General features: G+C 42.1%; 1 protein-coding gene across 2 annotated transcripts in view; it reads left to right on the top strand.

Annotated features, from left to right (window-relative positions):
• Positions 1 to 10,631, top strand: part of INTS7 (integrator complex subunit 7) — an 89,351-nt gene extending 78,720 nt beyond the window's left edge. For both annotated transcript variants that reach the window (XM_045787850.2, XM_045787849.2), the window contains exons 17-20: positions 975 to 1,107; positions 4,359 to 4,457; positions 5,764 to 5,949; positions 9,133 to 10,631. In XM_045787850.2, coding sequence (XP_045643806.2) covers positions 975 to 1,107; positions 4,359 to 4,457; positions 5,764 to 5,949; positions 9,133 to 9,420 — 706 coding nt within the window. In that variant the 3' untranslated portion in view covers positions 9,421 to 10,631. The remainder of the gene's footprint in view (positions 1 to 974; positions 1,108 to 4,358; positions 4,458 to 5,763; positions 5,950 to 9,132) is intronic.
• Positions 10,632 to 12,075: the final 1,444 nt, after the last annotated feature.

Genomic DNA, 12,075 nt, shown 5'->3' with positions numbered 1-12,075 from the left:
TCATTCACTCTTAGCTGTAGAAACACATGCATGGGACTTCATCTCCCTGAGCCACACATGCGTAAACTACAGGTAAATAACGATGCCTGTCTCCTAGAGTGGTTCTAGTGGTTAAAGGGAATAACCTATATAAAGTACCTAGGTGAAGTGCCTTGGTGGGGCCTTTTAACACACAGTAGGTGTTAAAAGGATAACAAGGGAAGAGTACGAACAGTCTTATGCCCAGTGTGGCTGAATTACCTATATTGCATTTTTAAGTAATCCCGTTGAAGTTTAGTTAGCATACAAAAGGTTTGCTTTCTTTTCTCACTTAGAAATACTTTCAGAATTACTTTCTGGGTGTGAGGCAGTAGAAGAAGGAGGAAATCTAGGTAAAACTTTCCCAGTTTTACCCAGCTCTGCGTGCTAGCTCTCCCCCGAGCATTCCCGCATCTTCCCTGTACATGCTTTAGGTTCATGCTATTTCCGCAGCCCTGAATGCCCACCACACTTCCGTCTCTCCACATCTTATCCATCCTGCTTGCTCCGTGGTTTGTTCAGGACCCATCTCTTCCGTGGCATTCCCCACTCCACATTTTGATCTTTTATTGGTATATCTTCACTGGTTCTGTGGCACTTCACCTGCTGGCTTTGTCCTGCTGGTTACCTTTTCAGATGTCTTGGGTCTCCTTCACTTTATGGCAGAGGTGAGGGTTCTACATTTTTCTACTACCTAACAACCAAGGTGATTAGCCTTACGTAATTTGAAGTCAGGTCTGGGTTGGAACACTGGGCTTGTTACTTACTAGTTATGTGACTGAAGGCAAGTCTCTCAACCTCTCCAGGCCTCAGTTGGCTCATCTGTAAAATGGAGACAGCAGTGCCTACTTCGTTATTTTACAAAATAAAGGAGAACGTGTAGGAAGTGCCTGACACACTTAGACATTAAGATGGTGACTATTTTGTTTGATTAATTGCTACTTCTTTGACCTCAGTCTCCAGGAATCTGGACCTACGGGAGCCGCCCACGCGGACAGTGAATATGAGCGGAGAATGATGTCTGTCTATAATCGCGTCTTGGAGGAAGTGGACTCACTCAATCGGAAATATACCCCTGTTTCTTACATGGCAAGTGGCACTTGTTTCATTGACTTTTTATGACATAGAAGTCGGTTTCTCTCCAGTTCGGGCACTTCCTAACCCTGTGACTTCAGCAAACTCACCTCTCTGCCGGTTTTCTCCGCGCCTGTCTTGTGACAGGGTTACTATCGTACCTGCCTTGCAGCATTGCCGCGAGGATGAAATGAGCTAACAATCCGTGGCGGGGGCTTGGCACCTCTGTGGCTACTACATAGTTACATTAATGTGCCGAATCTGCTCCCCCAGAGCACAGCTAAAACTTCTTTTTTTTTTTTTTTTTTCCTTTTTAACAATGTAACTGAAGTTGCAGTAGTTCTCAACTCTGGCTACTCATCAGAATCACTTTGGGAGCTTTTTAAAAAATAATCAACACCCAGGCCCCACTCTAGACCAGTTAACTTTGAATCTTTGCAATTAAGGGCCAGGCATTAGTATTTTTCAAGGCTCCCAGGTGATTCTCTCCTGCCACCGGGGTTGAGAACCACTGACCAATGGAAACAGAAAAAACTGGGCTCGTCTGGTCGTCTACCTGGCAGTGAATCACTTTCTGCCAGGAGATGCCACCAATGTCCTTTGGTGCAGTGCTTCCCTTTTAGCTTGCCGAATCTCGGTGGCCTTTGGGAGTGTTGAGCTCTCACTCTCTCTTCAGTCTTCTCCCCAACAGGACAGACTGACACACACCCAGATTTTCTTCTGCCTGCTTGGCCATTCCTCAGTGTCTTCGTCAGCTCAGGCCCCTATATCAAAATACCTCTACACTGGGTGGCTTAAACAACAGACACTTCTTTCTCCTAGTTGTGGGGGCTGGAAAGGCCAGAATCACGGTGGCAGCCAGTTTGGTTCCTGGTGAGGACCTTCTGGCTGGCTTCCAGATGGCCACCTTCTCACAGTGCCCTCATACCAGGGAGAGAAAGGGAGCTCTGGTGGCTTTTTTTCTTATAAGGACACTAATCCCATCATGGGGCCCCATCCTCATGACTTCTTCCAAACCTAATAACCTCCCAAAGGCCCCAATTACCAATACATTGGGAGCTAGGGCTTCAAAATAGGAGTTTGGTGAATACGCACATTCAGTCCATAACTCCCCATCTGTGAACTTAGGCCTTGGAGAGTTTCCCTTGCCCTGCCCACCCATTAGGTGCTGATATCCCCTGCAGCTCTCTTCTGGCTCCTGCTCTTCTCACTCTGTACTCTCACCTTTTATCAAGTGTTTAAGAAGAAATTGGCATGATGCATTGTGGAAGAGTTAAATTAAATTTCAGGACAGGAACTTTCCTGGACATACTGCTTTCCACTTATGATCGTCAATATGTATTTGCTGAACTGAATTGACAGAGGTAGTTGTTTGACACTGAAATTTGGTTGCTAAGGGACAGTGTAAAGATTATCTTTGAAGGAAATATACACATCTGTGCAAGATATTGATTAGATGTCAAAAAATACAAAGGCTGGAAAGTACTGGATTCAACAAAGAAGAGAGTGCTGGGCTCTGCTAGTCCTCCTGCTGTTTTACTAACCATAACGTGTGACTTCAGACCTCCAAACTCTTCCGGTGATGGTAGTCTCCTACTAGCGTACCTGTGGAGGTGTGCCTCACGCGCCGGCGGCCTCAGAGGCGGTCCACACTGTCCCTGGAGGGAATTGTAAAATCTGCATCCATTCTTTTAAAAGGGAGAATGGTGCTTTTTTGCCAGGGAGCAGCCTGAGGTCACTTGGGGTCCACTTTAGTCCATCCTTTAAAGAGGTGTCTCTCCTCAGATACTCTCGGCATCAGACTTCCACTACCAGCAGGACGTCCCTGCAAATGCTTCCCATGTTCCTTGTTGCAGGAACATGAATAATGTTGCGTTAGCAGTTAAACCTGAAGGAAGAGAACCAATGTGTTTGAATCTGTGTTGTGGTTTTCTCCAGTAATAGACCTGCCATTTGTGTTAGAGGTCTCTCGGGCACAAAATGTTCAACACCCTGAAACCAGGGAGGAGTGGACTCTTCTGGTGTGTAGCCTTAATGCCCAGCTGTTTAAGACTGTTTACAACATAGGCCACTAGGTGGCGCTGTGCTTGGCATCAGGAGCTTAGAAGGGCAGCCAGCATGGTAGCGTGGTTTTTACCCCGAGGTGCTTTTGGGGAGCTGATGGGGAAGTAGACTGAGGAGGGACATGTAGACCAACAGGAAGAGGTCTGGGTCACCCAAAGTTACAGGTGTTCTGATGCTGCTGTAGTTTTTTGTTTTTGTTTTTTCTATTCAGTTGGTGAATTGTTGGTGAAATAGAACTAAATCATTGAACTAAGAGTTAGGCAACCTAGGTTCTAGTTCCAGCTTGTTCTGTTACCTGTCTGGGTGACCTGTGTCATCAGCAAAATTGAGGATTAGCCTGGGTGACCTTTATAATATCTTTGACAGTGTCACAGGTGTATACTCCAAACTCATCAAGTTGGATACATTAAATATGTACAGCTTTTTGTATGTCAGTCATACCTCAATAAAGTGGTTTTAAATAAATAAATATGTATAATATCTTAGAACTCTTAAATGATAGTTGTAGGACTCCTCTTACTAAGCCTGAAAGGATTCACTGTGGTGATTCTCTTCTGCAGCTGTTCTAGGAGTTTCAGAACTCAGTTACATTTGTGAAATGGATTTTTGAAATAAGGTACTCTAATCCCATAGAGTTGAACTGTATAGTCATTCTTAATCTGACTTCCAGTAAGTTTCCACCATTGCTCACTCTCTAGAGGCCCATGGTCACAAGGCCAGGGAAGCCACCCGGACATGGGATGGAAGAACAAGTCAGTGAGGCTCCCTGTGGGGTTTGGTGTTAGGCCTTGGACATCAGTATACTGCCCTGGCTTCCTTACCATGTCTCCTTGGTCCCACTTTACCGTACAAGAGCGACTCTATATTGTAGCATCTAAACTAATTATAGAATAATAGATCTAATACCTCTGATGCTACAGAAATGCAAAATTTGTGCATTAATTGGCCTGGAGGATTTTCTTCTACATTTACTTTTATTTTATTAAATATACGCTAAAATAAAGTAAAAATCTGCAGTTGTACTCCTTGACACGAATGATTTGGCAAACATTTGGGTGTTACGCCTCTTTACTGATTGGTATGTACCTTTGCAATAATCTTATGACCATTTGTACTTTTTAAACTTCTTCATGAAAGTACCGTTTGTTGATGAAATTTGGAAATTTATTTTTATTTGACTCAGTTTCTTTATTCCCTCCCAGCATACAGCATGTCTCTGCAATGCCATCATTTCCTTGCTGAAAGTTCCTCTTTCGTTTCAGAGATATTTTTTCCAGAAACTGCAGTCTACCAGCATCAAGGTAATACTACCAAAATACGAAGGTTAATGTAGATTAAAAACCCAGTCATCTTCTGGAATACATGGGATATAGCTCTGCTTCAGGATCTTACCTTTGGTTTTGATAAAACTTACTTTAGTTGTAAGTTTTTTCTCCCTTTATCAAGTGGTTTGGTGAAGGGAATGGGATTTGGGAGTTAAACCCTTTCCCTTCTTAGCTGTCAGTGCCAAGTGGAGTGTGACAGGCATTCGGCTACCTGGAGCTCTGTCCCTTGTCTCCAAGAATAATCTTAGAGGTTTTCATCATAGTCCTCTACAAGGATCTTGAGCTGAGTTTGCATCTGATCGGGCTTTTCAGACCCCATTTAGAATAAATCAGGTCTGGTAAAACATTACCAGTCCTATCTCTAGAGTGCTTTTGTCTGTGAATATCAAGTTTTGAGGAGCTGGCAAATGAGAAGAGCTAGTATTTGAAAATATTTGAGCCACTCCAAATTCAAAAGCTATTTTTGATTCAGAGGATGGAATTGTTGGAAAAGGTGGAAAACTCGCCTCCAAGAGATTTCCTGGATTATCCGTCCGTGGGTAAATGTCTTCAGTGCACTGTTGCATATCCATTTGAATGCTTTTGATTGTAAATAACAGAGCATTCTATTTCAAAATGACCTGAATAATAAGGAGAATTGATTCTCTTAGCTAAGACGTCTTAAGGTAGGTTGTGTGCAGGGTTGGTTGGTGCAGTGCTCAGCGTCATCAAGAAGACCCTCCTCTTCCGTCTTTTCATTTAGCAGAATTTGCGCTTTCTGTAATTTAAGGGGATTTGGGATTTTTAATACAAGGTTAAAAATATCATTTGGTTCGTTTGTGGAAACTGACTTTCATACCACTGTGACTTGATCATATATATAATTCTAGAATTTTAAGTTCACTGACCCTTGAATTTAGTCTATTTAAAAATTACATAAAACCAAAGAGACAGCAGCTAGACATGAAAGTTGACATAGTGCATTTCCCTGCTGGAATTGGTTCATTGTCAAAGAAATGCCCCGCTACAGAAATGGGGAAGACTAGGGCCTTCACTGTTTTCGGATCCTCTGTTACCTTCACACAGAACTGGGATTTTGGGAGTAGAAAACAGAGCGGTATTTAAGAGAGGTATTAGGGAGAAGGAACCCTTGACTTAAAAGGCGCATTTGGTTGTCCCAGCAGTCAGGTCGTTAGCTGTGTGTGTAGTGTTGTAACGTATAAACAACAATTAGCACAAACATGTTTGTTGGAAGAAAGCTTGTCCTTGCTTGTGGGCGTTCATTTTAATGTTGGTATTGCAGCTTGCTCTGTCACCATCACCCCGGAACCCTGCAGAGCCCATCGCTGTCCAGAATAATCAGCAGCTGGCACTAAAGGTAGAGGGAGTGGTTCAACACGGATCTAAACCAGGACTCTTTCGCAAAATTCAGTCCGTCTGTCTAAATGTCTCTTCCACGCTACAGAGTAAATCTGGACAAGACTACAAGGTAATTGAGGAAAGAGGCAGAGTTGCGATATGGATTTTATCAGCTCATTCATGGAAGTTTTCCAGTGGTTTTCATGGTTAAGCAGATGGCAGTTACACCTCCCAAGGCATGAGATACGGGCATAAGTTAAAAGTACATATTGGGGCTTGAGGGAGCTGATAAATAAAACCTCTCTTTTCTCTGCCTGAACCAGGTGATAGAGAAAGCATCCAGGCAGACAGAGATCAAAATATGAGCCTTAGTGTTCAGCGATGGGGAAACCTAGCTCAGGCGCCTGGCAACAAGGACTTCCTAGCCTTTGAGCTCTGAGTTGAATTTTCCCACCCAGCCTCAGCCTGTGCACACAAGAGGCTGCTCCTATAAAATTGATGGCAGGAAGGAGCATCCTGATGTTCAGAGAAGGGAAGAGAAGGTCTTAGCTCCCCATGCTCAGTTCCTACCCAGAAACTTAGCAGTCAGTAGAACTCACCTCCTCTCCCGGAGACCAATATGATTCATCTAATGAAAAGTCCCTCTACGTGGAGGGGAAACATCAGGAGTGAGTACCTCCCTAACTCCCCTACCCCCCAAAAGCACACATCTAATTATTTTTCTCTATTTTAAGTGGATATTAGCATTTTCTAAAGAAAAAAGGGTATACAGTATTGGCAGACAATGGTCAGATAAAGTAAAATCTTTCCTTAAGGGTGTAACCCTAGGAAAATACTGCTTTGAGAAATCATGAGGCAGGTAACCAAAGTCATGCTTGCTTTCTTAGCCAAGGCCAAGGTGCTGAATACCATGGAATACCAGTATTCCCAATGCAGAACATTCCCCTCTTTAGACGTCTTTCTTCTTCCAGTTCCTTGGTGGTTTGTTCACAGAAAATAGAACACGGGAACAAGTACACAATTGTATGAACAGAGTTGTTCAGATGCCCAAATTGGTTATGTCCAGATTTATTGTGGGCATGCTTAAACTGAGTTCCATAGTAAGAAGAGGAGTACTAGTAAAGATATAAAAAGAGAACATTTTATTCTCTTTGGTGGTTTTAGGCTAAAAAGCCAAGAGAAGGTGTGGTTTTATCCATTTTTATTTCTTTTTTTTGGTAACTTTCCCTTCTTGGCCCACCTTGATAAGGCCCAGCCTTCATTCTCATGCTCTCTTTGACTCCTATGACACAGACTCTAGTGCCTTATGTAGCAAATATTTGATGAATGATGACAAAAGCCATTTACTGTATTTAGAGTACAACTGTTATGTTTGGGCAATCTTTATTGTCACGGAAGGTGAGAATTTACGTAGTTAACTTACCCCTGTCTGCAGCTGTCTCCTCATTTAGAGTTTGAAAGAACAGTGATTCTCTTTGTTCCTTGTATATAATGATTTCTACTGTTAAGAAAAAAAACATTCAAACCAGTCTTCTGCTTATTAACTTACCTCTCAAGGCATTGCTTCAAGTCAGGAAGCCGATATAATAAGTCATGTGATACAAGATTTGTAATGTTACTTGCAGTGAGTTTTCAACTTGAAATGCATCATCCGTTCAGAGTGATCAGGTTGCTTTGGCCTATTTCTGGTCCTTTTAAGGAAGTTTTTGTTTGGTAAGCATATTCTTTAGGGACATAAAAACCCTACAGAAATTGTGCAAAAAACAAAACAGGGCCTATAAATAATTCTGAGATCGCGAATTGGTGACTTCATTTCATCGATGTTACAGGTAAATGTCTCTGGATAACTGACCTTGTGATATGCTCATTTAGTCCCAGAGCTTCAGGGCATATTTATGTCATTGATTATGCAACAGAAACACACACATAAACCTTGAGCAATCTGGCCAAACCGTCATTTAGGTTACCTTTATATGCATTCCAGAAAAAGTGTCTCTCTTGGCATACTTCATCTTGGGTCCTGGTCAGGGCGCACCAGCAGGTATTACTGTGTCTCGAAAGGACAGAGACATGGGTGTCTAGCTAAATAAGTGAACAAGCCCATAAACTTGTGTTTTATAATATATTGTGCTGCCAATCTGAACAAGATCCTGATTATCAGGTAGGCACTGTACAAGTTCTAAAGTTAATTTGTCAAAGGAGGGAGGGACGACTGCATTACTGAAGCAATGTAAAATCAGACTGGGTAGGAGGAAGAACCCTAACTTGTATTTACTTAGTGTTAGGTTCCTTTTCAGTCTCATAGATGTTAAACTCCCTGAAACAGGTGATTGCACCCTATTTCTTCAGAATACTTCTTCATAGAGGAAAGAGAAATGGGAATTGGAGTTGGGGTCGGGTAAGCAAGTGTAGGAGAGGAAAATTTTCTCTTCCACTGTCTTAGGGTCTCCAGCTGGGCCTAAGATTAAACTGATATTGAGGCGGATTAACATGAGAAAGGCATACATGTTTGTTAGAATGGTACCCGTACACGGGAGTCCTCACAAGACAATGGAAACCTAAAGAAGTGACCAGAGAAGAAAGTTTATGTAACTTTTAGACAAAGAAACGGTAAATTTGTGAAGATAGAAGACAAATGGGCGAGGGACAGTAAACTGGGGAAGTGACTGGGAGAGAGGTGGGGGGAGAGAGGGGGTGGGGGAACTGGGGGTGGGGGTGGGAGATAGGGGTTATTGTAGTTTGTTGGTGGAGGTACATTTCAGCATTGACTCCCAGTCTCTAGTGATAGGATGTTCTCCTCTTCTTGGTACAAAGGGCACCTTTCTCATGGGAGATTTTATGACCTGTTTTAGGTAAAAATGGGGGGTCAGAGAGCCCTTCCCACATCTGCCGTTTCTCAAGTGCCTTTAGCTTAAAATAATGTGCCAAAGCAGCATATTTTGAGGTGGCACGTCCCGAGCTGCTTCCCAAGGAAGAGAGGCCAGCACATGAAGGGATTGAGAAAGGCGCTAGAGCTCGTGCTACTCAAGGACGGTGAGGAGCCGGGATCGCTTGATGGTGGAGAGTGTAGGCTCTGGAGTTAGCCTGCCTAGGTTCAGAGGCCAGCTTCACCACTCACTGGCTGTGTGACCTTGGAGAAATTACTTAACCTCTCTGCCTCAGTTTCCTCATCTATAAGGCAAGGGCAAAAATGGTGCCTAAACCTCTTGGTTGTTTGCAAGGATTAAGTAAGTACTTCATACGGGGCCTAGCTCACAGTAAGCACTCAGTAAATGTTAGCTGTTATTGTTATTTAACAATTTTTTCATTCCAGATACCCATTGACAATATGACCAACGAGATGGAGCAGAGGGTTGAACCTCATAATGATTACTTCAGTACTCAATTTCTGTTGAACTTTGCTATCCTTGGGACACACAACATTACAGTGGAATCTTCAGTGAAAGATGCCAATGGTATTGTATGGAAGACAGGTCCCAGAACTACCATATTTGTAAAATCCCTGGAAGACCCTTATTCCCAGCAAATTCGCCTCCAACAACAGCAAGCCCAGCAACCATTACAACAGCAGCAACAACGAAATGCCTACTCACGGTTTTAGCCACACGAGGAATGCACTACTGGCTTTATAGGAATTGATCAAATGGGCAAAAATAATTTGATTTTACATATGGATTCAGATATAAAAGTTAGAATGTGGAGTCCATTTATTCATTGGTTTCTATAATGTAATACTCTGGGGGAAAAAAAAGGTTTGTTTTCTTCAGAAATTTAATTTGAGAAATAACTGGGTTCCTAGCCAGCAAGAATTTTTGTTCTTGTTCCTTCTTAAACCAAGTCCTTTATCATCTGTTTGACATTTTCATTGTTTTATTGTTTTTCCGTTGCTGAGCCTTTTCTTTCTCTTTCAAGAAAAGTCATGTATTGGGCTCACTGAATTAGTAGATTTGACTCCCTGTCCACCAAAACATATCACTCGCTACCTGGCACAGACCTCTAATTTTGAGCCAGGAGTTGGGAAGTTCTGACCAGTCAGTACAAAGTGGACCTGTGGTAACAGAAACCGAGTTCTCCCCTGGATGGACATCAGTGTGTCACCTGAAATCCAGTTTTCTGGATTTTGAGAGCATGCAGTCTAGCAGATTTGAAACATCCTGCTATATTGTTTCAACTACTTACCTATCATTTCTATGCTAACACAATCTTTATTTATTGTTTTAGTATTTAATTGACCCAAAAAACAGCTAACAATTACATACCAAAATTGGAGATTAGTCATTTGTGTTTTCTAGTATGTGTGTGGTTTTGTTTATAGTGTAGACTTTCTACATTATTTCCAAGAGTGAGAAAACTCACTCACATTTATTATCTTAATGTTTTAAATTAGGAGGGCAGATCTTTTGATTGGTTTGGTTTCTTCTTGGCAAGTTATGTAATGCTAGACCTGATTGTCTAGAAAGAACAGCCTCTGTTGCACAGCCTCAATTAGTTGGGACGCTCAGGGAATAGAAGTTTTCTGGTTAGCCAGAAAACCCCTTTTTTTCTATTTCAGTACAGGTTGAAAACCATTCTAAAATATAATAATAATAATAATAAACTTCCTTGTCTAAACGCGGTATACTAGACGTAATTTACCTGTTCATTCTTCATCTGGGGTCATTCGGTGCTCGGGATCATGGTTTTCTAAACATCAGGGATCATAGGGTTGCAGATGTTGTTGATGATGACAATTGGGCTGTAAGCAGCTGTGAAGATGAAGCCGGGCACATTCCCGGGAGGGTTCCTTTTTAAATAAATCTCTCCTTTTCTTTGCTTGTGTTTTGCATTTTTTTCTTTAAAGTCAACATTAGCTCAAAGAAAAAATGAGTTGGTTTTTCTTTTTTCCTCGTCATGTCGCCTCCAGCGGTGGGACGTGATTGGCAACTCAGATTCCTCTGAAACTGCTTGGCTCCATGAGCTCTTGTCCCAGCAAAAAGCACCCTCTGCTGCCATTGGCCAGACCATTGTCATAAAACACCTAAGTCCACAGTGTCCGCTGAGGATGACCTCTCTTGAAATGCAGCGCGGTGGTACACCGTGCATGATGTGGACAACTGTGACAGCATCTGGGAACACAGGCCCGAGGAAGAATTGCCCAAGTGGTGCAGTGGAGGTATGCAGGACCCCTTTCCTTTTCACCAGGCGTGGAAAAAAACTGGACCAGAAAGCACAGGTTGCACTTTGGTTCTGATGAATTAGCCCTGTGGCCCCGGGGCAAGTTACTTTATCTCTCTAGAGTAGTTTCTTTGTAAAATGACTGAATTAGACTGGATCTCCTAACTCCAATCTAGAGTTTTATCAGGTGACTGAAAGAGTAAAAGACCAAAAAAAAGAGCTCTTATGTGAGGGGAACAATTTTTTAATTCGGTGTCTGTTTTCAGAATGAAATTTTATAATGTCAATTTCAGGTCCTGTTTCAAGGCAGAATTCTCAAGAGAAGAAGCACATCTTGTAAGCCAATAATTCCCCTCAGTTCCCTTTGAGACCTTCCCAGATTTTATGTTCTTAAAAGGCTTTTTTTGATAGCTACAGTTATAAACTCTTTGATTTGGTGTACTGTAGGGCTCCTGGCACAAACTTGGAAAGGAATTATTAATAAAAACAAATCCAAATAGTTCAGAGTAGGAAAATAACTCTGTGAAGCAAAAAAGGCTATTTTAATTGAGTATGTCCATTAGATCCAGGATTGGAACTCTGATTTTATGTTTGGTATAATGTCTACTGCATTTTTGGCATCAGCTGTTAAGCAGTTATTTGGGGTAAGGGGAAGTTGAGTTTATAATTTCAACAGTACAGTAATGAATGAAAAGAAAAAAATAGGGAAAGATTAAGGAAAGAAAGATACACATACTGATTGTGAAGTGAGCATGTCCCCTGAACTTAGAAATGTGGACAATAAAGGGTGCCGGCTGATTGATTCTAGGAAGACAGGGCTAATTTTCTCAGTGTTTTGCCACTTTGCAATATAACCTGGTGGCTCAGAGCACAGCCTCTGCAGCCACACTGTCTGGGTCCAAATCCTAACTCTGTCTAACTTGGTGACCTTGGACAAGCGACTTGGTATCTCTATGCCTCCATTTCCTTATTCCTAAAATCGGGAAATATAATCGTGCTTCATGGGAGAGTTGTGAGGATTAAGTGAGTTAATACGGAATTAATATATGTAAAGCATATAGCATGCTCCTTGCAAGAAGCAGATACATGAGTTTGCTAGCAT

This window comes from Ursus americanus, chromosome 2 (assembly GCF_024610735.1).
Source record: "Ursus americanus isolate L20-20 chromosome 2, mUrsAme1.1.p, whole genome shotgun sequence".
NCBI classification, from domain to species: Eukaryota; Metazoa; Chordata; class Mammalia; order Carnivora; family Ursidae; genus Ursus; species Ursus americanus.
The sequence above is the reverse complement of the archived record's forward strand: the minus strand, read 5'-3'. Positions and strand labels throughout refer to the sequence as shown.